The sequence below is a fragment of the Saccharomyces kudriavzevii genome (genome assembly GCF_947243775.1).
Source record: "Saccharomyces kudriavzevii IFO 1802 strain IFO1802 genome assembly, chromosome: 13".
NCBI classification, from domain to species: Eukaryota; Fungi; Ascomycota; class Saccharomycetes; order Saccharomycetales; family Saccharomycetaceae; genus Saccharomyces; species Saccharomyces kudriavzevii.
Window position 1 is genome coordinate 820,124 of NC_079284.1, and position 22,293 is coordinate 842,416.

General features: G+C 39.2%; 12 protein-coding genes and 1 non-coding gene across 13 annotated transcripts; 8 read left to right on the top strand and 5 right to left on the bottom strand.

Moving 5' to 3' along the window:
* The first annotated feature begins 1,278 nt into the window (after positions 1–1,278).
* Positions 1,279–1,367, top strand: Skdi_13.trna21Y. Its single transcript is given in 2 exon segments — positions 1,279–1,317; positions 1,332–1,367. It is a non-coding gene; the product is annotated as a tRNA-Tyr (tRNA).
* A 167-nt stretch (positions 1,368–1,534) lies between these two features.
* Positions 1,535–3,343, top strand: YKU70 (ATP-dependent DNA helicase YKU70; the record flags this gene model as incomplete). The annotated part of the gene is made up of 1 exon (XM_056230534.1): positions 1,535–3,343. The coding sequence occupies one exon, from the start codon at positions 1,535–1,537 to the stop codon at positions 3,341–3,343; it is 1,809 nt and encodes a 602-aa protein (XP_056084443.1).
* A 155-nt stretch (positions 3,344–3,498) lies between these two features.
* On the bottom strand, positions 3,499–5,043 carry NGL2 (RNA exonuclease; the record flags this gene model as incomplete). The annotated part of the gene is made up of 1 exon (XM_056230535.1): positions 3,499–5,043. One exon carries the CDS (start codon positions 5,041–5,043, stop codon positions 3,499–3,501), a length of 1,545 nt encoding a protein of 514 aa, XP_056084444.1.
* Positions 5,044–5,306: 263 nt separating this feature from the next.
* Positions 5,307–5,582, top strand: MRPL33 (mitochondrial 54S ribosomal protein uL30m; the record flags this gene model as incomplete). Its single annotated transcript, XM_056230536.1, has 1 exon — positions 5,307–5,582. The coding sequence occupies one exon, from the start codon at positions 5,307–5,309 to the stop codon at positions 5,580–5,582; it is 276 nt and encodes a 91-aa protein (XP_056084445.1).
* Positions 5,583–5,794: 212 nt separating this feature from the next.
* Positions 5,795–8,704, bottom strand: DSS1 (exoribonuclease II; the record flags this gene model as incomplete). The annotated part of the gene is made up of 1 exon (XM_056230538.1): positions 5,795–8,704. One exon carries the CDS (start codon positions 8,702–8,704, stop codon positions 5,795–5,797), a length of 2,910 nt encoding a protein of 969 aa, XP_056084446.1.
* A 218-nt stretch (positions 8,705–8,922) lies between these two features.
* HSH155 (U2 snRNP complex subunit HSH155) lies at positions 8,923–11,838 on the top strand (the record flags this gene model as incomplete). Its single annotated transcript, XM_056230539.1, has 1 exon — positions 8,923–11,838. One exon carries the CDS (start codon positions 8,923–8,925, stop codon positions 11,836–11,838), a length of 2,916 nt encoding a protein of 971 aa, XP_056084447.1.
* Positions 11,839–12,063: 225 nt separating this feature from the next.
* Positions 12,064–13,176, top strand: ABZ2 (aminodeoxychorismate lyase ABZ2; the record flags this gene model as incomplete). Its single annotated transcript, XM_056230540.1, has 1 exon — positions 12,064–13,176. One exon carries the CDS (start codon positions 12,064–12,066, stop codon positions 13,174–13,176), a length of 1,113 nt encoding a protein of 370 aa, XP_056084448.1.
* Positions 13,177–13,450: 274 nt separating this feature from the next.
* On the bottom strand, positions 13,451–14,968 carry HAS1 (ATP-dependent RNA helicase HAS1; the record flags this gene model as incomplete). The annotated part of the gene is made up of 1 exon (XM_056230541.1): positions 13,451–14,968. One exon carries the CDS (start codon positions 14,966–14,968, stop codon positions 13,451–13,453), a length of 1,518 nt encoding a protein of 505 aa, XP_056084449.1.
* A 1,021-nt stretch (positions 14,969–15,989) lies between these two features.
* On the top strand, positions 15,990–17,747 carry TDA1 (protein kinase TDA1; the record flags this gene model as incomplete). The annotated part of the gene is made up of 1 exon (XM_056230542.1): positions 15,990–17,747. The coding sequence occupies one exon, from the start codon at positions 15,990–15,992 to the stop codon at positions 17,745–17,747; it is 1,758 nt and encodes a 585-aa protein (XP_056084450.1).
* Positions 17,748–18,127: 380 nt separating this feature from the next.
* GOT1 (Got1p) lies at positions 18,128–18,627 on the top strand (the record flags this gene model as incomplete). Its single annotated transcript, XM_056230543.1, has 2 exons — positions 18,128–18,149; positions 18,233–18,627. 2 exons carry the CDS (start codon positions 18,128–18,130, stop codon positions 18,625–18,627), a joined length of 417 nt encoding a protein of 138 aa, XP_056084451.1.
* A 99-nt stretch (positions 18,628–18,726) lies between these two features.
* Positions 18,727–20,121, bottom strand: HER2 (glutamyl-tRNA(Gln) amidotransferase subunit HER2; the record flags this gene model as incomplete). Its single annotated transcript, XM_056230544.1, has 1 exon — positions 18,727–20,121. The coding sequence occupies one exon, from the start codon at positions 20,119–20,121 to the stop codon at positions 18,727–18,729; it is 1,395 nt and encodes a 464-aa protein (XP_056084452.1).
* A 149-nt stretch (positions 20,122–20,270) lies between these two features.
* Positions 20,271–21,395, top strand: JNM1 (Jnm1p; the record flags this gene model as incomplete). Its single annotated transcript, XM_056230545.1, has 1 exon — positions 20,271–21,395. One exon carries the CDS (start codon positions 20,271–20,273, stop codon positions 21,393–21,395), a length of 1,125 nt encoding a protein of 374 aa, XP_056084453.1.
* A 182-nt stretch (positions 21,396–21,577) lies between these two features.
* Positions 21,578–22,174, bottom strand: GSR1 (Gsr1p; the record flags this gene model as incomplete). The annotated part of the gene is made up of 1 exon (XM_056230546.1): positions 21,578–22,174. One exon carries the CDS (start codon positions 22,172–22,174, stop codon positions 21,578–21,580), a length of 597 nt encoding a protein of 198 aa, XP_056084454.1.
* Between the last annotated feature and the right edge of the window lie 119 nt (positions 22,175–22,293).

The following is a 22,293-nucleotide window of genomic DNA, read 5'->3' on the forward strand; positions in this document are numbered from 1 at the left end:
TCTGCAGATTATCGTACGGACATTTTCATTCAATTATCAAAAGATGACTGCATTTCATTAAACTAATTAGAGGAAGTACGATCTTAACTCCAGTGAAAATCACACATGTGCATAAAAAAAATTGATATGAAGTGGATGCAAGCACGTTCATCTGCAGTAACGTAATTAGCCACTGCAAGATATTGACGCTGTACGCCTTCCTAGAATGAGTCACTTCATCAAATCTCATTTTGTTACTATGCTTAGGCTACTATAACAAGAATAATTGTTCTGTCTATCCAACAAAAAACGAGTGTCTACCGAATGGAGAAAAATCTGACCGCATGTCAGGCTCCCAGCGTTACTCATATTATTATATGGTCCCTTCATGGATGAAATGATGACATCCCTCGCCACTACGTGATGGTATATGTCGTTTCCGATTTACTACTTATGAATGTACTTACTAGGGCAATTGCAATGTTATTTCTTCAGGTAAACCTGCACTTCCCAAGTTTAACTACTATACCACTTCAGGTTTTGCTTCTGCTGGAACAAGTGGACCTATCACAGTCCACACAGGTAAATATACCAACAGTTTGAAATGTTCGTATACTAAATGTACTTTGTTATGTTATATCTACGTCGCGTCCGTTGTAGATTGAAGGAATAAAAAAGAAGCTGTCCAAACAGTAGATGCAGTTGAAGTTGAAGGTCTATTGATTAAACTTAAACTCAGGGTCAATAATCGCTAATTGCATACGTGTTGAAACAAGTGGAACTACCATCATCCATAATCACATTCGGGAACATTTGATGGCCAATAACACGTAGCTATTATTTGCTTGGGTGTGAAGAATATCAAACTGGCGTTTGAATAGTGGGTTCACGTTAAGTTAAGAAATTATAAACTGAACATCAACTTGGAATTTATATATAAAAGATATGAGTCGTTACATTGAAGTTATAATAATTCCCTAGGTTATTATTATATTCAATTTTTTTAAACATGTCCAATCGGCGTGTGCTTTATATACCTCTCTTATATAGTATAAGAGAGAGTTCTGCTATTTATTCTTAATTAATACTACTAATTATCAACACATTTTAATGATCTTGTCGTTTGCTTTAACATATTCATTCCTATTTGTTTCATAGTGTGTCTGTTTCAGACGTGTTTCATAGATGTTTTCGTGGCGTTCGTTACAGTATACTGTGACTCTGTTCAGATATTAATTAAGTATCATTCAAATATTGAGATATGACATCTTGAGATATCTCCGTGTATCAGAAATCGAACTCTCGGTAGCCAAGTTGGTCTAAGGCGCAAGACTGTAATTTATTACCACGAAATCTTGAGATCGGGCGTTCGACTCGCCCCCGGGAGATAATTTTTTACTATTCACATTACCTTGATTTTTTCATTATTCTCTCGGTAATGTGTTAAGGATGCTTAAACAAATTAAGGATGAACAAACTCGTCGTTTTGACTTATTGATTATTGCTTCGATTAGTAAATTTAATTAAGTTATCATTCAACAGTCGATAGTGTACCATGCAAGCGTCTAGTAATGCCTTTGGAGGCATTGGCGAACTTAATGATGTAATGGACGATGCAGGTTACAGAAAATTTGATATCCATGAAGGCATTCTATTTTGCGTTGAGCTATCGGAAACCATGTTTAAAGAATCCCAAGAACTAGATTACAAGTCACCATTATTGGAAATTTTAGAATCATTAAATGAATTAATGTCACAATTGGTCATTACAAGACCCGGGACAGCCATTGGTTGCTATTTCTATTACTGTAGTAGGGATGATGCTAAGCAAGGTATTTTTGAGTTTTCTCCACTGAGAGATATAAATGCTACGTTTATGAAGAGGCTGAACGATCTTTTAGAAGATTTGTCATCGGGGCGAATGACCCTATATGAATATTTCAACTTTCAACCGACCGAGAAACAAAGACAAATGCCTTTAGGCGTATTATTCACCTTCATGCTTGACACCTTTTTGCAAGACATTCCAGGACAAAGACAATTAAGCAGCAAAAAAGTATTTTTATTCACTGACAATGATATACCCCAAGAAGCGCAAGACACTGATGACAGAGCAAGATTGAGAAGCCTAACAATCGATTTATTCGACAACAAAGTGAACTTTTCAACCTTTTTTATTGGTTATGCTAATAAATCCTTCGATAATGAATTTTATTCGGATATTTTACAGTTAGGCTCTCATACGAATAAGGGTGTTGGTTTAAATTCGGAATTCGACGGTCCAAACACAAAGCCTATAAACGCCAAGTACATCAAATCCAAAATTTTAAGGAAAAAAGAAATAAAAAGAATAATGTTTCAATGTCCCTTGATGTTTGGTGAGAATGAAGATTTCACTGTTGGAGTAAAGGGTTATACCATGTACAGTCATGAAAAAGCTGGAGTAAGGTATAAACTCGTATATGAGCATGAGGATGTCAGACGGGAGGCTTTTTCAAAAAGAAAATTTTTGAATCCAATGACAGGAGAAGACGTTACTAGTAGTACTGTTAAAGTGTATCCATACGGAGATCTGGATATTAATTTTTCAGAGAATCAGAATCAGATTGTCATGGAGGCTTATACTCAAAAGGATGCATTTTTAAGGATCATTGGGTTCCGTTCATCGAGCAAAGCGATACATTACTTCAATAATATAGAAAAAAGTGCATTCATTGTCCCGGATGAGGCAAAATACGAAGGCTCCGTAAGGACATTGACTTCTCTATTCAAAACTTTAAGGAAGAAAGATAAAATTGCTATACTATGGGGAAAACTTAAAACAAATTCCCATGCTTCACTATTTGTATTATCTCCTTCAAGCATTAAAGAATACAATGAAGGGTTTTATTTATATAGAGTCCCATTCTTAGACGAAATTAGAAAGTTCCCCAGCTTGCTATCTTATGATAATGGCGAGAAATATAAATTGGATTATGAGAACATGAAGAAAATTACTCAAAATATAATGGGATATTTTAATTTAAAAGATGGGTACAACCCGTCTGATTTCAGGAACCCATCATTACAAAAACACTTCAAAGTCTTGCATGATTACCTGCTACAAATTGAAACTACACCCGAAGGGAACGAGACACCTGACGCTAAATTAAATAGAATAATACATGAGGACGATTCCTTGCGGAAATTGTATCATATACGAAATAAAATTCTAGATTCTGAAAAATCAGAAGATCCAGCCATTCAAAGATTGAATAAATATGTTAAAATTTGGAACGTGTTTTACAATAAATTCAATGACGACAGTATTTCAGTCAAAGAAGAAAAGAAACCGCTCGATAAAAAGCCTAAATTCAACATATAGGGAGGAACACTCACTCCCTTCCTTTCCTCATCCACATTCCTTTGTATAGACTACTTACCTAAGAAGTGTAACAAATACCGCACTTATTTTATAGTTTCTCAGTCGGGCCCAAGATGATACCGCAAAAGAATAAATTATCATAGGCGGCAGTCTATTTATAGCTGCAATTCCAAATCGCAAACCATAGACAAGTGATCGCTTGGATATTCTCCGACATGAGGCTGTCCATGCTTTGTCATCTCGCTAGCGGGTGGCATCCTCAAAAATCCTCTGCATTTAATCTCATTTTTTTTTTCAAAATCACTGAGGTTTTCTACTTCCTGACGGTTACTTTGTAAATCCCATTTCTTAATATAAAATAAATAATCCAATAACCCGCGCCAAGTATTTGCCCAGTTAGAAATTTCAGGCTCGCCTCTATCATTATCAAGACCTGCATTTTCTGGATGAACACTTTTATACCCGACTGAATATAAAGAAATAGCTCTCATGTCCAATGAATTATGAAGCTGTACCATATCATCCACAATCTCAATTTGCTCATCATTAGCATGAAAATTCTCAGGAACAGGGCTCTCAGGTTGGTCTTTGCCAAATTTTTCAATATTTCCGCCTTCTTCGTCATCTGCACCTTCTTCGCCATCACGCACTTTAGAAAACTTAAAAGAAGTACTGCACTCAATAACAGTCTTTGCTCTGCTCTTATAATGAACCGGCTTTGAGGTCATTGACAAATATGGGGTGTCGAACGGTTGAGAGTTGAAATCACCGCAGAAAAAAGGAAACCAATGGGACAAATCGCCGTCATTATCATTCTGCAAAACGTTCACGCGGTGCATGAATTCTTTCATTTTCCGTAGGACGACGTAGCATTGTCTCGTTCTTTCATAAGTACCAAATGGATGCCAGAATAGATGTGTGGTACCAATCAAAATACCGCACTTTTTAGATGATTTCTTACCTAATTTCGATAATACTTCCTTAGAAAACTTTAAAGCCAAAACCAAGCCTACATTGTTTGTTGTCGTCCTGGTGAGAATACTTCCTGAAGCCTCTTTATCATAGTCAATTAACATTTTATCGACCTTCTGAAACATGCTTCTTCTCCATATGATGGCAACACCATGATTCTTCGTGGGATTCCTATGATATTGTCCGTCATATCCCATTTTATTGAATTTTCCTTTCCAAAAACTTTGAAACTGAATATGATCAACCTCTTGCAAGCAAATCACGTCGGCATTGTAATACTTAAATTCATTTAGTAAAACTTTAGAACGCCTGAACCATTTTAAAGCATCGCCGCTATCGGGGAACAACTTCCTGCGGATGAGGGCTTGTGCTAAGCAGTTGTATGTCATCAATTTGAATCTAAAACCAGTCACCGGTTCTCCCTCGCCGAGGGAGAGTAAAGGTCTCTGGATAAAATGTAATTCTGGCGGACAATCTGGGTCAACACCGTGGGCCAACATTGCATCTCTCTTGGCCTTCCTCATGGCTTCCCTTTCGGCCCGAACCTTGGCAATATGTTCAGGTGTGACTATAGGTTTCGATTTCTTGCCCTTCTTGGCCTTTCTCTTGGCTTGAACTACCGAATCATCACCGGTCTGCTGTTTTATGTTAACAGACTCAATATTTTCTATTTCTGGAGAAAACGCAGCGTTTGGGGCTGTCACTTCAACTTTTTTGTCTTTTGTCATGTTTATCTAATATTTTGAAAAAAGAGAGAAGTTAGAAGGAAACAATATTCTTGGCTTCTGCCGATTTTAAGACTATCTCTTTCCTCTTAGATTATCTTAGGCATTATTAATGCAGTCATATTTGAAAAACTAAAAATCTCTCCGCACGAAATATTTCTCGAAGATCTTTTCGATATTAAGTATGAAATCATACCCTTTTAGATATAGGATCGATAAAACACTTTTGAAGAACTGCTTCATATAAGCTGCGAGCAGATACGGAAATGGTGTTTTACAAAATCACATTAAACAGATCTCTCATCGGTATGCCACACACAACAAAGAGCATTGTCAAAAGTCTGGGGTTGGGTAAGAGAGGTTCCATAGCATATAAAAGAGTGAATCCGGCTATAGCCGGCTCCCTAGCCAAAGTGAAAGAATTGATCATGATAGAAGTCACAGAGCATGAATTAACATCAACTCAACAGCGAGAGTTAAGAAAGTCAAATCCTGGGTTTGTAGTGGAGAAAAGAGCCACTCTTTGGAGCAATCAGAAGTGAAGCAACTGGATTTCCTTTCTTCTTGATATTTCTCACTTGTATATATATATATAGTTGCCGTGTCCGGGGTAGAAACATATGCTAATAATAGTATTTATGCGATTTTTGCAGAGAGTTCAAAGCGCTAGCCATAATTTAATGATTGTATACTCTATTTACATGGAAAAAAATATGCACCGTCCGCTATTGTATCTTGAAGAAATACAGGGTTTTCATAGCGTTTCCAGTTCCAACATCCCTTCTAGGCAATCAATCCTTAAGATTTTACAATTTTTCACGATATCCCCAATCATCGGATAATGCTTTGCGCTTGGATGCAGTTTTAATGTTCCCCTAGCAAACGATAAATCCGGGAAAACACAACTAACAAACCCATTCTGCGGCACCGCTGTTATCATTACATCGTAGGTCTTTTCTGGGTCTAACTTCTTCAATTTCTTTAAATAATTTAATGTCCAATATGTCGATGAATTTCTACCGGCCCTTTTCAAAATATCTGCTCGAGATTGAATTGGCCAGATTAAACGATCTATTTGAACTTGACTGAAACATAACGGCTTTTTTTGCAAATGACGATGGATTTGTAGATGATTTATGAGATCTGGAAAGCGACGAAGGGGCGACGTTACAGTTAAGTATTGTTTAGCTCCAATCATTTCATGTCTAAAAGGCCTTCCGGTATAAAAACTCGAGTTCAGCAGCGACGAAAGCTTAACAATATCTTTCAGTTGAGGGAAGAGTCCCTTTTTTGTACTTGTTATCATAGAATCATATTGCTCTTGTGCTATTATATCCAGCGGTAGCTGCTTATAACATCTAAATACGCCACAGATTTTGTTGTCTGCGAAATATTTACCCGTTAAAGTATTAGCCAAGATCATCATTTCTGAAACCAACACGGTGGATAGGGTTTCCACTTGATCTGAAAACGATATCTCCGTCAGTTCACCCTCTTCATTAGCGTTTAGCGTTACGAGGCCTTTGTTAAACCCTTCGCCAAAGATAACGGCATTATTGTTCTTTATACGTCGATCTCTCAATAGGTTAGAAACCATGGACAAACTTTCCAAATCCTTTTTGACAGGTGACGCTTCATCATTAGGTGTATTAAGAATCCTATCGACATCGTCATAAGTAACTTTAGGAAAGTTCGACACAATACCTTTCCGAATTTTAAAACTGTCGAACATTATCTCGAGAGATTCCCCGTCGCCTTTGGACATAACTTTAACGTCGACAGAAAAAGATATAGTTTTTGTTTTTTGCCCTTGCTTCCCCAAATCAGATAAGTTGCAAATAGATTTAGGCAACATGGGAACGACTACATCTGGTAGATATGTGGTAAATGATCTTTCCAGGGCAACGTTTAGAATATCAGTAATAATACCCTCTGAATCATAATTAGTGCTTTCCGGGAACATTGACGTTGGATCCGCAATATGAATATGTAAAGTGTACAATCCATCAGTGCCATGATTCTCTATGGAAACACCATCATCTATTTCATGCGCAGTTTCGGAATCAATGCAGAAAACTTTAAGATCACCGAAATCGTACCTCTCACTACTATTATCGGAATTTTTCCTTTGCAAATCTTCTATATTAGTCAGGTCATACAGTTTTTGCTGTGATCTCACCAATTTCGAAGAAGCAGGTAACGCCAAATCCATATTCAGTAACAGTGGATTAGACATTGAATTGGGTAAGATCTCATTGATTAGATCTTGACATATGTCTCTTGTTATATCACAATCCTTGTAGCGTTCTATCTTTCTGAATATCTTGGAGACCAAAGTGACTATAATTCCGTTATTATGAAAGTTCCCGGCTGCAAAATCCTTTAACATTTGTATCACAGAAGGGTATAAGGTTGAGATGTCTCGATATTTCCTTTCGTTCACTAGCTTTACGAACCGATTGATTTCATTGTAATCGTCAGCTTCCAGTTTCCCTACTACCTGTTCGTAATATAAATGTCGAGATTTCAATGGAATAACCGTTACTGAAATAGGGGAAAGTAATGCTGTATTCAGATGTATTTCCCCCCAAAAATTAGATTCCTGTTGTTGCATAATGGCCCAGTATGTAGAAACAAATGTAGCTGAACTTATGGGTACATTATCAGCAGTTTGATGAGTGCCCAACAGATTAGCCAAATATGTTGCTCCATATTTATCATCCAAGGCTTCATTTAAGTCCAATCTTTGGACTAATCCAACTAGGGTGAAAAAGGGAATTTGCCATGGGCCCCTATAGTCTTGTAGTGATCTATGAAGTAACTGCAATTTTTTCGTAGTAAACGGTAAATCTCTCCACGCTAATTTAGAAATCTGTGCAGGATACCTACTAGTTATTATCTGCCTTGCCGCAATCGGCAAAATATTTGTTTGATTGGAAAAGTTCTTTATCGTCCCAATCGGTAAATGCCCATAGCGTTCCTCAGGCTGTATGAGAGAATTAACTCCGACAGGTAATCTGTGAGGAATTCTTAATAATATTCGGTTCTTGGTCGCAAAACACATGGACCCATCAATAGCGACAAAGGTGTACCGCGGATCCATAGTGCTACTTGGAAGACTCACACACATAGCCAATTCATTTGGTCTGACTCTCAGAAGAACCAGATCACCAACATTCAAGGGTCTTTCCATGAGCTGAACGGGCTGGAACTCCAATGGATTCGAAAATTTCAATTGTGCGTCTAATTGTATATTTGAATTTATCAAGTTGTGGGAGGAAATTTTCGGTTTTGCTAAAGACCGCCAGGAATTTGTGTACCAGGTTTCTGAAGGTTTAATGTATCTATCTCTATAACGTTGCTGAAATTCCTCTTTAATCTGAGAGAGTTGTTTCAGTTCAATATTAGGCTCTAATCCCTTTGTTCGGTGTAAAAAATCTTTGTTTATCGATTCTATGTCCTTCGCAGATTTGATTGAACTGTTCACCGTGACTTCGCTAACTTTGCCATTGTCTAGTAGTTGTGTGTAATCTTCTTGAGCTTTTCCTTGCTGCTTAGTCTTACTTCGCTGTCGTTTACCTCTGATGGTCACTCTGAAGCAAGGTTTGTATGAATGAAAGCTCCTTGCAATAAGAAGAGCATGTGTATTACCCCTAGGTATCATTGCCTTCCTATATATGCATAAGAATATATAGATATATATCTTCTTTCCAGATGTGCGCAACTGTTCAAGCCTATTTTTTGGATGTGATTGTCTTCCATCTTATTCGGGATTTGTATTGACACTGGCCGGACAAAAATCTCGATGAGTTAGAAACAAACCCTCTCTCATCAAGCATTTATACAATATAAAACCACAGAATCAAGGTCTGCTATGCTATCATGAGTCACCCTGTGCAGTTTTTGAAAGCTGATAGTAATGATGAGAGCCATCGGTTGAGTGGGCAATACTCGATCCCTCAAGATTTGAGAGAAAACCTACAAGAAGAAGCTGCACGTATCGGTGAGAAGGAGAAGGATGTGCTGCAAGAAAAAATGATAGCCAAGACAGTGCAGAATGGAGAAGACTCGTACCACAAAAGGAGGTTTGATATGAGGATTGAACCTGATTCAGGCACGAGGATGATTACATCTAACGAAGACATTCAGAACGCTGTGGTGCCAAGGAAAAGAAAATCAAGGTGGGATGTAAAAGGGTATGAGCCGCCTGAAGAGTCTCAAAGAACAGTCAGAGAAAGGGCTGAAAATGCTTTGGTTGATGTAGAGGGAATTTACGATTTGATGTTTGTTAAACCGTCTGACCATAAATATTTCGCTGCTATTATGTCCAAGAAGCCTATAAATGAGCTGAGCAAGGATGAAAAGAATGAGAGAGCATTCTTGACCCTACTTCTGAAAATCAAGAATGGAAACACGGCGAGCAGGAGGACGTCAATGCGACTTTTGACCGATAAAGCAGTTAAATTTGGCCCGGAAATGATATTTGATCGATTATTACCCATATTGTTGGATAGAACCTTGGAAGATCAAGAAAGACATCTGATGATCAAAACCATAGATCGCGTTCTTTACAAATTGGGAGAACTAACGAGGCCATACGCGCATAAAATACTGGTAGTGACGGCTCCATTGCTCATTGACGAAGATCCAATAGTTCGTTCAACCGGTCAAGAAATAATTACAAATTTGTCAACGGTGACTGGTCTAGCGACAATGCTAACAGTTATGAGACCTGACATTGAAAATGAGGATGAATATATTAGAAACATAACTGCAAGAGCAACGGCAGTGGTAGCAAAAGCTCTTGGCGTTAAGCAATTACTCCCTTTCATCAACGCAGCGTGCCATTCGCGGAAATCGTGGAAAGCAAGGCATACGGGTATAAAGATTGTACAGCAAATAGGAATAATCTTGGGAATAGGTGTGCTAAATCACCTTACCGGCCTTATAAGCTGTATTAAGGACAATCTAATTGATGACCACGTTCCGGTACGGATTGTTACAGCAAACACCTTGTCTACACTGGCCGAAAATGCATATCCGTACGGTATCGAAGTCTTCAACGCTATATTGGAACCTCTATGGAAAGGCATAAGGAGCCATCGTGGTAAGGTATTATCTTCTTTTCTAAAAGCCGTTGGATCTATGATCCCACTGATGGACCAAGAATATGCCGGCTACTATACTACGGAGGCAATGAGGATAATTAGACGCGAATTCGACACTCCCGATGACGACATGAAAAAGACTATCCTTATTGTGTTACAAAAATGTAGTGGAATTGAATCCATAAGTCCAACCTTTTTGAGAGAGGAAATTGCACCAGAATTCTTTCAAAAATTTTGGGTTAGGCGTGTGGCATTGGACAGGCCGTTGAACAAGGTCGTTACATATACTACGGTGGTATTAGCAGAGAAGCTAGGTTGTTCGTATACCATTGATAAATTATTAAAACCTTTGAGAGATGAAGCTGAACCGTTCAGAACAATGGCAGTCCATGCGGTAACTAAAGTAGTGAATATGCTGGGGACTGCAGATTTGAGTGAAAGATTAGAAACAAGACTTATCGATGCACTCCTGATAGCATTCCAAGAACAAACAAACAATGATACTATAATTTTTAAAGGGTTTGGGGCAGTTACGTTGTCGCTTGACATCCGGATAAAGCCATTTTTAGCACCCATAGTCAGTACAATTTTGAATCACCTGAAACACAAGGCCTCATTAGTACGTCAAAATGCGGCAGATCTGTGTGCCATATTGATACCTGTAATCAAGAATTGCCACGAATTCGAAATGTTGAATAAATTGAACATTATATTGTATGAGTCCTTAGGCGAAGTATACCCAGAGGTATTAGGCTCCATAATCAATGCAATGCGCTGTATTTTGGTTGCTCTAGATTTGGATAAACTGCAACCCCCAGTTAACCAAATTCTGCCAACTCTAACTCCAATCTTGAGAAATAAGCATAGGAAAGTCGAGGTGAACACTATCAAATTTATTGGACTTATCGCGAAAATAGCGCCCACCCGTGCTCCCCCCAAAGAATGGATGAGAATCTGTTTTGAGCTATTGGAACTATTAAAAAGTACGAATAAGGAAATAAGAAGGTCAGCGAATACCACATTTGGATTTATTGCAGAAGCAATTGGGCCTCAAGATGTTCTTGTTGCTTTATTAAACAATTTAAAGGTTCAAGAACGTCAGTTACGTGTATGCACAGCTGTTGCTATTGGAATTGTAGCTAAAGTATGTGGTCCTTATAACGTTCTGCCAGTAATTATGAATGAATACACAACACCAGAGACTAATGTTCAAAATGGTGTTCTTAAAGCCATGTCATTCATGTTCGAGTATATTGGCAACATGTCGAAGGATTACATATACTTCATTACACCTTTATTGGAAGATGCGCTCACTGATAGGGATTTAGTCCATCGTCAGACCGCATCAAATGCCATAAGCCATTTAGCTTTGAATTGTTCGGGTACTGGTCATGAGGATGCCTTCATTCATTTGTTAAATATTCTAATCCCCAATATTTTTGAAACTTCACCACATGCTATTTTGCGTATTTTAGAAGGTTTGGAAGCACTGAGTCAAGCGGTTGGCCCTGGCATTTTCATGAACTACGTATGGGCGGGATTATTTCATCCAGCTAAAAATGTCAGGAAGGCATTCTGGAGAGTATATAACAACTTATACGTAATGTATCAGGACTCGATGGTGCCTTTTTATCCTGTAACTCCAGATAACAATGAACGGTATGTAGAAGAGTTAGATTTGATTTTGTGAATATGCGTACTATATATAAATCACAGCATTCTATAAAAATACTTTATTCGACGGTTCTCTTTGGTCATCATGTTTTCAAAAATCATGCCCTGCTGAATTATTAGGGAACTTTCCATCCAAGAAAAAAAGTGCAGAAGAAATCGTGAAACTCAATTGTTTAACAGAAAGAATAAAAAAGCAAGTATGGTTAGTAACGAAAAATGTGTTTCAAGGTTGGTTTCAACAATGATTGCTCCAAAGACCGATCTGGAAAATCAGGATGAAGAAAATGCGATTGCTAATTCAAATTTTGAGGTCTTGGCTACTTTCAGATACGATCCTGGTTTTACGCGTTGCATATCCTCAAAAGATAAAAAATTTGAGTACGTAGACCCCAGGTTAGGTTTAAGAGATGAAGAAATCAGGCAGCAGATCACCAACGGGGATTACTCATGTTATCTACGAGTTGAAAGAGCCAGTTCCAGCGCTAAACTTCTGAAAGATATCCGACTTCCTGATGCTTGGAAACAGCGTTGCAAAACTATTCAATGCCATCACAAGGAAAGTATTTATTCGCTTATTTACGAAAGGTTTTTTTTATTAGATGAACAATATCAAAGAATAAGGTTAGCATTATCATATTTCAAGATTGATTTCAACACATCCCTAAGTGATTTATTCAGGTTGTTAGTTGAAAATTTAGTTAAGTGTAAAGAAGGAACTGCAGAGTATGATGAAAAAATACAAAATTTGATCAGTGAAAAACAATGTTACAAAATGCGTGTACTTATTTCCAAGACAGGAAGTATACGAATGGAGGCGGTACCGTTACCTACGGCGCCCATTCTTGAACCGACCAAAGATTGTGACGTTTCCACCTATTTTATCAACACGATGTTAAATGGATTTTTGAGTCGTTGCTCAATAAATTGGGACGTTGTCGTTTCCTCTGAACCAATAAATGGGTCCGCTTTCACCAGTTTCAAAACAACGTCAAGAGATCATTACACTAGGGCAAGAGCCCGCATGCAGACCGCCGTGAATAAAGTAAGAGGCGTAAAGCCTACTTGTCCTGTCTCTCAGTGTGAAATTTTACTTCCCAACAAATCTGGACAGCTGATGGAAGGTTCAATAACAAACGTAGCTGTAATTCAAAGGGATTCTAGTGGTACAGAAAAATATGTTACACCGAGACTGACAAGTGGATGTCTATGCGGTACAATGCGTCACTATTTGTTGCGCCTCGGTTTTATTGAAGAGGGAGATATAAAGATAGAAAGCCTGTCCATTGGTGACAAAGTCTTGCTTTTCAATGGTGTTGTGGGATGCATAAGGGGAACGATAAAAACTAAATATTAGGGAGAGTAAGGGATGTTCGTATATTATCTTTTTTCTTTTATAATAGTTTACAAATCGTGATTTTACATGGTTAAGTATGTAAAGATTGATATAGACAATATGCGTAGAAGGCACAAACAAAAAAACCGCAGTTTATACAATTATTGAAATGACATAGTGGAGAGGAATAGAAAAATAAAAAGACAGGAAGGGGAAACTAAGAATGGACGTTTCAATTTTCAGCTGATTCTATGTACACCCCCCAACGGCCATTGAAAGAATCAACCCTTTTGATTTATTTATGACTTTTACGCCTTTTGGTATTAGGTGTTTTTCCACTTACACCAATGGTAATGTTGACCTTTGGAGGCACCGGGAAACCGTAAGACTTTGCTACTTTAGCCAAGTCCAGTTTATCGATTTGGTAGACAGTTTTCAAGGAGTGAGAAGCGTATGCTTGTAAATAGGATCTATAACCATCTTTAGCTGTCTGATGTAGATAATAATTGGATTTGATTAATTTTTCTAATTGCGATTGAACGTTAGCAATCTTATTCGTGGGGAATTCGTACTCGTTCAATGGAACCTTGGAGGCCTTTAGATACCTCAAGAACCCCAACTCATTAGGAGTTAAAAACATTAAAGATTTACCCTTACCTTCAGTACCTCTTGCGGTTCTTCCAACTCTATGAATGTAGTCTCTTGGATCATCAGGAGGATCGAATTGAATGATCCAATCCACAGCAGGTATATCTAGACCTCTGGCTGCAACATCTGTACAAATCAAAATACCTCTTTCGGCATTACAAAATTCGAAAAATGTGTTTGTTCTCTTTTGTTGCTTTTGCTTACCGTGTAGTTCAAGAACAGGTAAATCGATGTAGTTTAATAATTCAGCGTAGTACTTCACAGAGTTACAGGATGATAAGAATACAATAATTTTTTTTTTCTGATTTCTCTTCAAAAAGGAAAATAACAACAAAAATCTGTCGTCACTGTCACACACCACGTAACCTTGTTCCAACCCATCTGCGGTGGAGTTATCGGTTTCAGGAACGACATTAATGAAAAGAGGGCCCGGTCTCAACGAGATTCTAGCCAAGTCCTCAACTTTGGTGGTTTGTGTGGCAGAAAATAGCATGGATTGTCTATCTTCGTTTGGTAAGATCTTGATGATCTGTCTCATTTCATCTTCAAACCCAATTTCTAGGATTCTATCAGCTTCATCGATAATTAATGCTTTCAAATTCTTAAAGACGAACCCTTTCGTATTTTGTAGATGATCCAATAGCCTACCAGGGGTAGCGATCAGCATGTTGACACCTTTCATCAATTTTTCAGCCTCCTGTCTTCTATTAGCACCACCGATGACAATACCAAAAGTCTGCGAATGGAATTCCATTAGCTCCCTTGCCACCCCAAAAATTTGTAAAGCCAACTCTCTTGTAGGCGTGATCACAATTATACCGGTACCATTTCTTGGCTTGAACTTTAAAGAATGCAGCAATTCGATAGCTGGGATGAGGAAGGCCAATGTCTTACCAGAACCCGTCTTGGCAGCCCCAAGAACATCTCTACCGGCCAAAAGAGGCGGGATAGTTCTGGATTGCACAGAGGTCATGGTGGTAAACCCTAACTTTTCAATAGCCTTCAAAGTCGGCTGTGATAGCTTCAGTTCTTCGAACTTTTCCACATAAGCAGCCGTTTCTCCTTCTGTTGCGGCATCACTTTGGTTCACGCTCTTGTTTTCATCCACTACGGGTTCTTCCGGAGATTCAGAATCTCTAGAACGTTTCTTCGACGGAGTAGCCATACTTCTCCTGTTGATTATACTATGTTAGCTTGCTGTTGTAGTGTGCAGATGACTGATGGACGTGTACTAAGGCATTGTATATAGGCTATAACATCTCATCTCATCGCAAAAGCTCAATTCTGAGAAAAGGAAAAAAAAAAAAAGAAAAGCGAATAAAAAATTTTCAGTGCGGGTGACACAAGTCAGTCTCAAGTCGGGTAACAGAAAGGCCGGCAAGTCACGTGCCGTGCTGCAACCGATAATAATGGAAGCGCTACTTCTTCAAATGAGACCATCTAAGAACAGGGGAGGCAAAAGATTCTTCGTCAAGATTGGGAAACGGCACCAGATCTCTTACCCATCATGTATGGACCCCAGTGGGCCGTTTACCGCTCACACTAACAAGCAGCAACGTCGCGTCCCAGAACAGGTCGTTACACTCCTCAGGATTAACTACACTTACCTGTTCGCTGCACTCCATCGTTCATGTCATTGTCTACATCCATCAAGTTCCCTTGCTTTTAGCCGCCGAAGCCGTCGTTGCCGGTACAGGCGCCTCCTACGGACCCCCCCCCCCCCCACGCCACTTTTCAAATTCCGGTTTCGATTTCTTTTGGTTTTTCCTTCTTCGCGCTCCGGAAAAACCTTCACGTGTCAAATTATTCCGCGACCTCCACGGGTGGGGCGCCTCCAAGGCCCCTGAAAAAGAAATAACATTACGAAAAGAAAGGAAAACTGCGGATTTCAACAGTGTTTCTCGCCCTCTGACAATAGAGAGGGGATTCCTTAAAAAAAAAGAAAAAGAGGGCGGGGTTTATCACGTAGGAAGGATGTGAAAACGTGTCGAACGGGGATGACTTCCCCCAGTTTGTTACTCCTTTCTATTTATCTTGACATTTTTTTTATTTATTTTATCAACTGGTTTATTTATTAATTTTGTTGTTGTTTGCTCCTCGAGTTGCCTAACACAATTCCTCCACCTAGTCCGTGCTTTTTCCTACAATAGACATTCTAACAACTGCAAGGAAAGTTCTTTTGAGATATGACTACAATGAGCACTTCCACCTCACAGCTACAACAACGTTTGCCGGAAGAAAAACCATGGCCACAGCTGAGTGGCTGTGACGACGCCCAAACCTTCAAATGTAAATACGTCACCAACCACAACTCCCTGGGCGATGGGAATTTCAGCGTCGTAAAAGAATGCATGAACATACACACAAGAGACTTGTACGCAATGAAGCTTATCAAGAAACAAACCGTCAGAAACAAAATTCAGCTTATCCAAAGAGAATTCGACCTATTGAGGTCGATAAGCGAAAAAATCAGAGATATGGAAAAGAAAAATGAGCATTCTTTGGACATTTTTGAGGGGCATCACCACATTTTACAACTGTTCGACTATTTTGAAACCGCAGACAACATTGTGCTGATCACCCAGCTGTGCCAGAAGGGTGATCTGTATGAGAAAATCGTTGAAAACCAAGCTCTAGACCTCGAAACCCAGGTCAAATCATACTGTGCCTGTTTGGTAAGCGTTCTGGAGTTTTTGCATTCGCAAGGTATTGTTCACAGAGACTTGAAGGCGGAAAATGTTCTATTCAGGTTGAGAGTGAACGAAAACGAAAAAAACTTGCAGGGTGAGCATCATGGTGACTTCAAGTACGATCTTCTAGCGCATGACCTGGTTCTTGCCGACTTCGGTCTTGCGGCGGAATTCAACACCACCAAGGTAAACTCGTTGAAGGAGTTTGTCGGAACCATCTCGTACATCGCTCCGGAAATCGTCAAGTGCAAAGGTGTCGGCGAAATGGCACCTGACCAAGTCAATAAACTGGACAAATATGGCTGTCCGGTGGATGTATGGGCCCTCGGTGTACTAACGTACTTCATGGCCTTTGGCTATACCCCCTTTGACTGCACCACAGACGACGAAACCCTGGAATGCATCTCTAAATGCGATTACTACGTCGATGAGCAGACGATGCACGACCCCAAATACGAACAGTTTTGGAATTTCGTTCAATGCTGCTTCACTGTCGATCCAACTATAAGGCGTTCCGCCACCAATCTAAAGCACCATCCTTTCATTAAGGATTATTTTGCCACTTCAAATTCTTTGCACGTCAAGGATACACCGACTTTCGCTTTTAACCCAACCATCAGAAGAGTATCGTCTACGGCATCCATGCACACTTTGAGGTCCCCCTCTAAATCAAGAAAGACCACCACCCTGGCGTACTTGAATATGGATGGCGACTCTTCAGAAGCTTCCACTGCCTTCAGTAGTAAGATGGACCTGCCCGACCTTTACGTCGACAGAACCATTAATTCTCGTGAAAGGTCACTCAATAGAATTAGAGACACTTTAAAGAAAACATTATCCATGACATCCCTGAAACCTGCAGTCACATACGATTTTCTCCATGCCAGCAAAAATGGGACGTCATTGTCATCGTCAAAATCTGGCCTCGTGAAAAAAAACTCTACGTTCGTGTTGGACCCCAGACCACCAAAAAATAGCTTGATGAACGGTTGTTTCAGTACAACTCCGGAATCTCGCTCTAACTTCAATACCCCTAAAAGCCTATCTAGGCAAAATTCCTCCACCAGTGTGAAGAAATATGTCAATGAGATGGACTTGCTTCTGACGCCACGTACAGCTTCGATGAGCAGCAACGATACCACAGCTATTAACGACAACGATATCAATAACGATAATAATTCTGCAAGAAAACATGCAGCCTCATTCCAGGTAAATGTTGATGATTCTGATGGTGATGAAACCATGCAGATATAGTATTTGACCACAACTGGGCTTTTTTTCTTCTTTTTTACTTGGGATGGCACTTAATGAAATCTAGAATTAATTATTCTTTTCTTGAAAAAATAAATCTAAATGTAATATATGAAAATAATTATGGTAAACTACGAATATAATAATTAAAATGCAAAATGCTGCATTTCTGAATACTTGTTCTACCCGTTGTACTATTACATTGTTTATAATGGTTAGTTTTTCGCGCCTTTCATTACCCGTCGCGTTCATTTTTCGGACATCCGAAAATTATCCATTTTAGACACTTAAGATGAGTGAGTGATGTATTGCATTGCACTCCCCCGTGTAATTGATTTACCACTTGTCCCAGTGATCATTCAGTTTATCTACCATCGTGCAAAATGTGGCTGACTGAGGCTCAAAGTATGTTTTTCTGTATTCGAAGTGCACATTGCTTCTCCTAAAAACCCTGATTCCTTCATCACTAACCAATAATTTTTCATTAGAATTTGGTGTGGCTTTCACTTTTGGCGGTTTTCTTTTCTTTTTGTTTGGTATATTTACTCTCTTTGATCGTGCTTTATTAGCTTTGGGTAATATTTTGTTTTTAATTGGGGTGTTTTTAATTATTGGTTCGCAGAAGACTTATGTTTTCTTTACAAGACCAAATAAAAGGCGTGGCTCACTGCTGTTCGTAGTTGGTTCTCTTCTGATATTATTGAAGTGGACTTTTTTTGGCTTTATAATTGAATCGCTGGGTATTATTGGCCTTTTTGGTGACTTCTTCGGCGTTATCGTACAGTTTTTGAGGTCAATGCCCATCATTGGTCCAATACTTTCTCACCCTGCAGTTGCTCCAATCGTAGATAAATTAGCAGGTGTGCGGGTTCTTCCGGTGTAGTGGCATCTCTTTATGTGTGCATATTACGGATAAAATTATCGAACTTTCTATAGGTATAAACAGAAAAATTAATAGTATTTACATGATTATCGCTTTCCTCTACGATACTGATTCGACAAAATCTAATACAGTGTTATCATCACCATACTGGCCTACTATCTGAAGACCTATCGGGGTCCTCTCTTTCAAGGGCATTGATAGACTCGGTAGCCCAGCTAGTGACATGGGGACTGTGAAGATATCGTTGATATATGAATTGGCGGGGGATTTACTTTCATCTTCTTCAAACTCTTTTAGTGTCCCAGGAAGCTTAGATGATGTTGGCACCAGTAGTACATCTAAGCCTTTTGGATTTTCTTCAGCATTAGTTAGAACATTTGGAAATCTGAAAATCTTGTCAAATTCATCAACCAAATCTACTCGTAGTCTCTCAGCCTTGATAAAATTGTTCTTAAACCCGTCCGAACAAAGATTATAATTACCCAAAATGATTCTATTTTTTACTTCTACCCCAAATTTAGACCTGGTAGGTGCAAATAAAATACCGTCCTTTATGTCAAGTTTGGAATCTCTGTATCCATATCTGATACCATCATACCTTGATAGATTGGAGGCAGCTTCTGCAGGCGATAGAGTATAATAAATTGGTAGACTATTTTTTACCGACGGAATGGATACGGGGTATATTTCATGCCCTAGACTCACCAGCTTCTTCAAGAAAGTAAAGTACGATTCGTGAAATTGCTTGGGCAAACCTTCGTGATTGAATTCCTTTACAATACCGATTTTCCAAGTTTTTTTTATTTTTTTATTCTTTTCTATTAGCCCACGCAATTCCTCATTCAAGGAAGTGGGGTCTTTTGCATCATACTTATCCAACACCAGAAATACTTTTCGTAGAATATCTATCTTCTTGCTTAAAATGCCTACCGTATCTAAAGATTGAGAATAGGCTATGACGCCAAACCTAGATAAACGTCCGTAGGATGGCTTAAATCCTAAAACAGAACCGTAGCACGCAGGTAATCTAACAGAGCCACCGGTATCTGTTCCTAGGGCAAAATCTACCAGATCGCAGGCAACACTCGCAGCAGCCCCAGAGGATGAACCACCCATAATCCTTTTTTCCTCGTGAGGATATAAAGGATTGATTACGGGTCCCCTTATCGAGTGTATTCCTCCTGATCCCATTCCAAACTCATCCAAGTTTGTCTTACCTAAAATATGCACTCCGGCCTGTTTTAATAACTTTACCACGGTAGCATCATACGGCGATTTGTAATTCTCAAGTATATGCGAGGCACATGTTGTTGGAAGGTCTTTAGTGACTATATTATCTTTAATGCTCACAGCATAACCTGCCAATTCCTTACTTATTTCTTCCTTATTTGATAGTGTGTAGGGCGACGGACTAACGCTGGTGAATATATTATATCTTGATTGTAGGCTGGATAGCCTTTCAAGTGACTGTTTCAAAGAACGTTTTAGGGGCATCGTTGCATGGTATGATTTTCCAGCTGAAGCCCTGCCTTTTAATTCTAATAAGGGTTTTTGTAGATTTATGAACGTTCTTTTTTTCTATACATGTTGAAAAAAACCATATGTAAATGATAAACCTGAAGAATGCGAAGAATTTACCGCCAATGAACGTCATAGATTTAAGTGATCCAGCAATTAGTGTAGATTATGATAGTTTGATTGGTATTAATGATGAAGATTCTCAAGGTATTTTCGAGAATGAGGTGAAGGAAGATGCACAGCAAGAACAGCGAGAAGAATTATTTCCCACTAACGATGGGCTCATTGTTGAACCCAAACGTGATGTTGAGAGCCTGAGAAGGGCTATTAGAGATCAATTGTTGTTCAATGTGCACAGGCAGAGACAGTCGGATTGTGTAGAAGAGAGGAGAGTGATCAGCGATGAAGATAATGAAAGTCGACAACAAAAATTAGAAAGAATAAGGCAAGAGTTAGAGGAGCTGAGAATGGAAGATTCAGCTCTTGAAACGCAAAATGAGATTAAGGAGTTATGCAACCTTCAATCAAGGTTAGCAATAGAGTCGTCAAGAAGACTCGCCATTTTGCAAAGGGAGCTCATCGGGGAAGACAAAGGTCAAACTGCAGTGACATTACCCAATATATCGCTTGATTTGACAACCATCAAGAAACTAAAAAATCTAGATCAGAAAATATCGGAAATGGAACGATACGTTGGTGCACCAAAAGTTCCAGAGGACCGAGAAGATAGTAAATCGGTGTATAGTAAGGTGAATGAACTATATAGAAGCATACAACTTCTACAAGACGATGAAAAACTGCCAAAGTTTCAAGCAAGACTGATGGAACTCAATAAACAATTCGAAAACTCGTTGTTGGGCAAAAAAATGCAACGAGATCTGAGATTGAGAGATGAAACCATGAGCAAAGTTATTAAGCCCGAAAGCAAAATAAGAGAAATAAATAGCATGTATGCTATGTTCCGGCAGTATCGAGATTCGCTGCCGTTGTTGGCCGATAGAATGAAGAGTCTGAACAAAATGAACAATCGAGTATTGGAAGTGTACGAAACGACAAAAGGACTGGATTCACAGATTGCAAGCGTCCGAGAACAAGAACAGTTATGGTTCAAGACCTTAAACCAACTGGATAAAAAATTCGATGAGCAAGAGGTGAAAATTCGCCTAAACATGGATCAAATTAGGCGCAAAATCGATTCTCTCGAGGACAACGTTCTACAGAGGAGCAATAAACACAAAGTACAAGAGTGAGTCCTTTAGAACCAGATTTTTTATAGTAGATTTTTTTTGTATCCATCCATGTAACAGAAAAAGGGAAAATATGTGTATATACAACAACAATAATAATAATAATAATAATATGAAATATCCGAAAAAATACGTAAAGACAGAAATCATCAAACAAAACAAAATGTTCGCATGATAACAGCGGCCTATTTCTTCTTCATTCTACCGAAGAAACCCTTCTTCTTCTTCTTTTGCTTTTCCTCAGTCTGTACGTGCTGTTGTGGTTGATACACAGCTTGTTCACCGTACATTTGACTGGAGGCACCACCACCCGCTTGTTGGGGCATACCGTTAGCATCGTAGGTCACGGCCGCACCAAACATGGGGAAATCAGGTCTTACGCGGAACCCGTAGGTTGGGGTTTCTAACTGTTGGGCCCAGACCGGGTCTCCAGAGACAGCATACTCGAAACTTCTAATCGTATCCAAGGGTCTTTCGTCCCTTGCTCTGGTCGGATTAGATATGTCAACCTGTGTGATCGGTTGACCAAAGACGTCGCATAGAACATGGCCTTCCTCGTTGGAAAAATATGATTGTCTGTTCATGTTATCGTGGAAGGTATCGGCAGCTTGTTCGAAAGGTTGGGCCTCCTGCACAGCGTCCAGGATGGGATCAGCAACAGAAGCAGTACGCATCTTCAATCTTGACTTATCGTCTTCAGAAATCTTAACATCCGAGGCACGGTTCCCTCCCTCATGATCACTCGTATTACTAATACCGGACTTCTTTCTAAAATGCATCATATTGCCCTAGTGTGCTGTTCGAGTAGTATGGTATTTCTGCAGTGCTTTATTGCTAGCTTTTGCTTGGTGGACCTGAGCAATCTTCAGGACAACGTATCGCGAATCAAACTCCTTTCTTT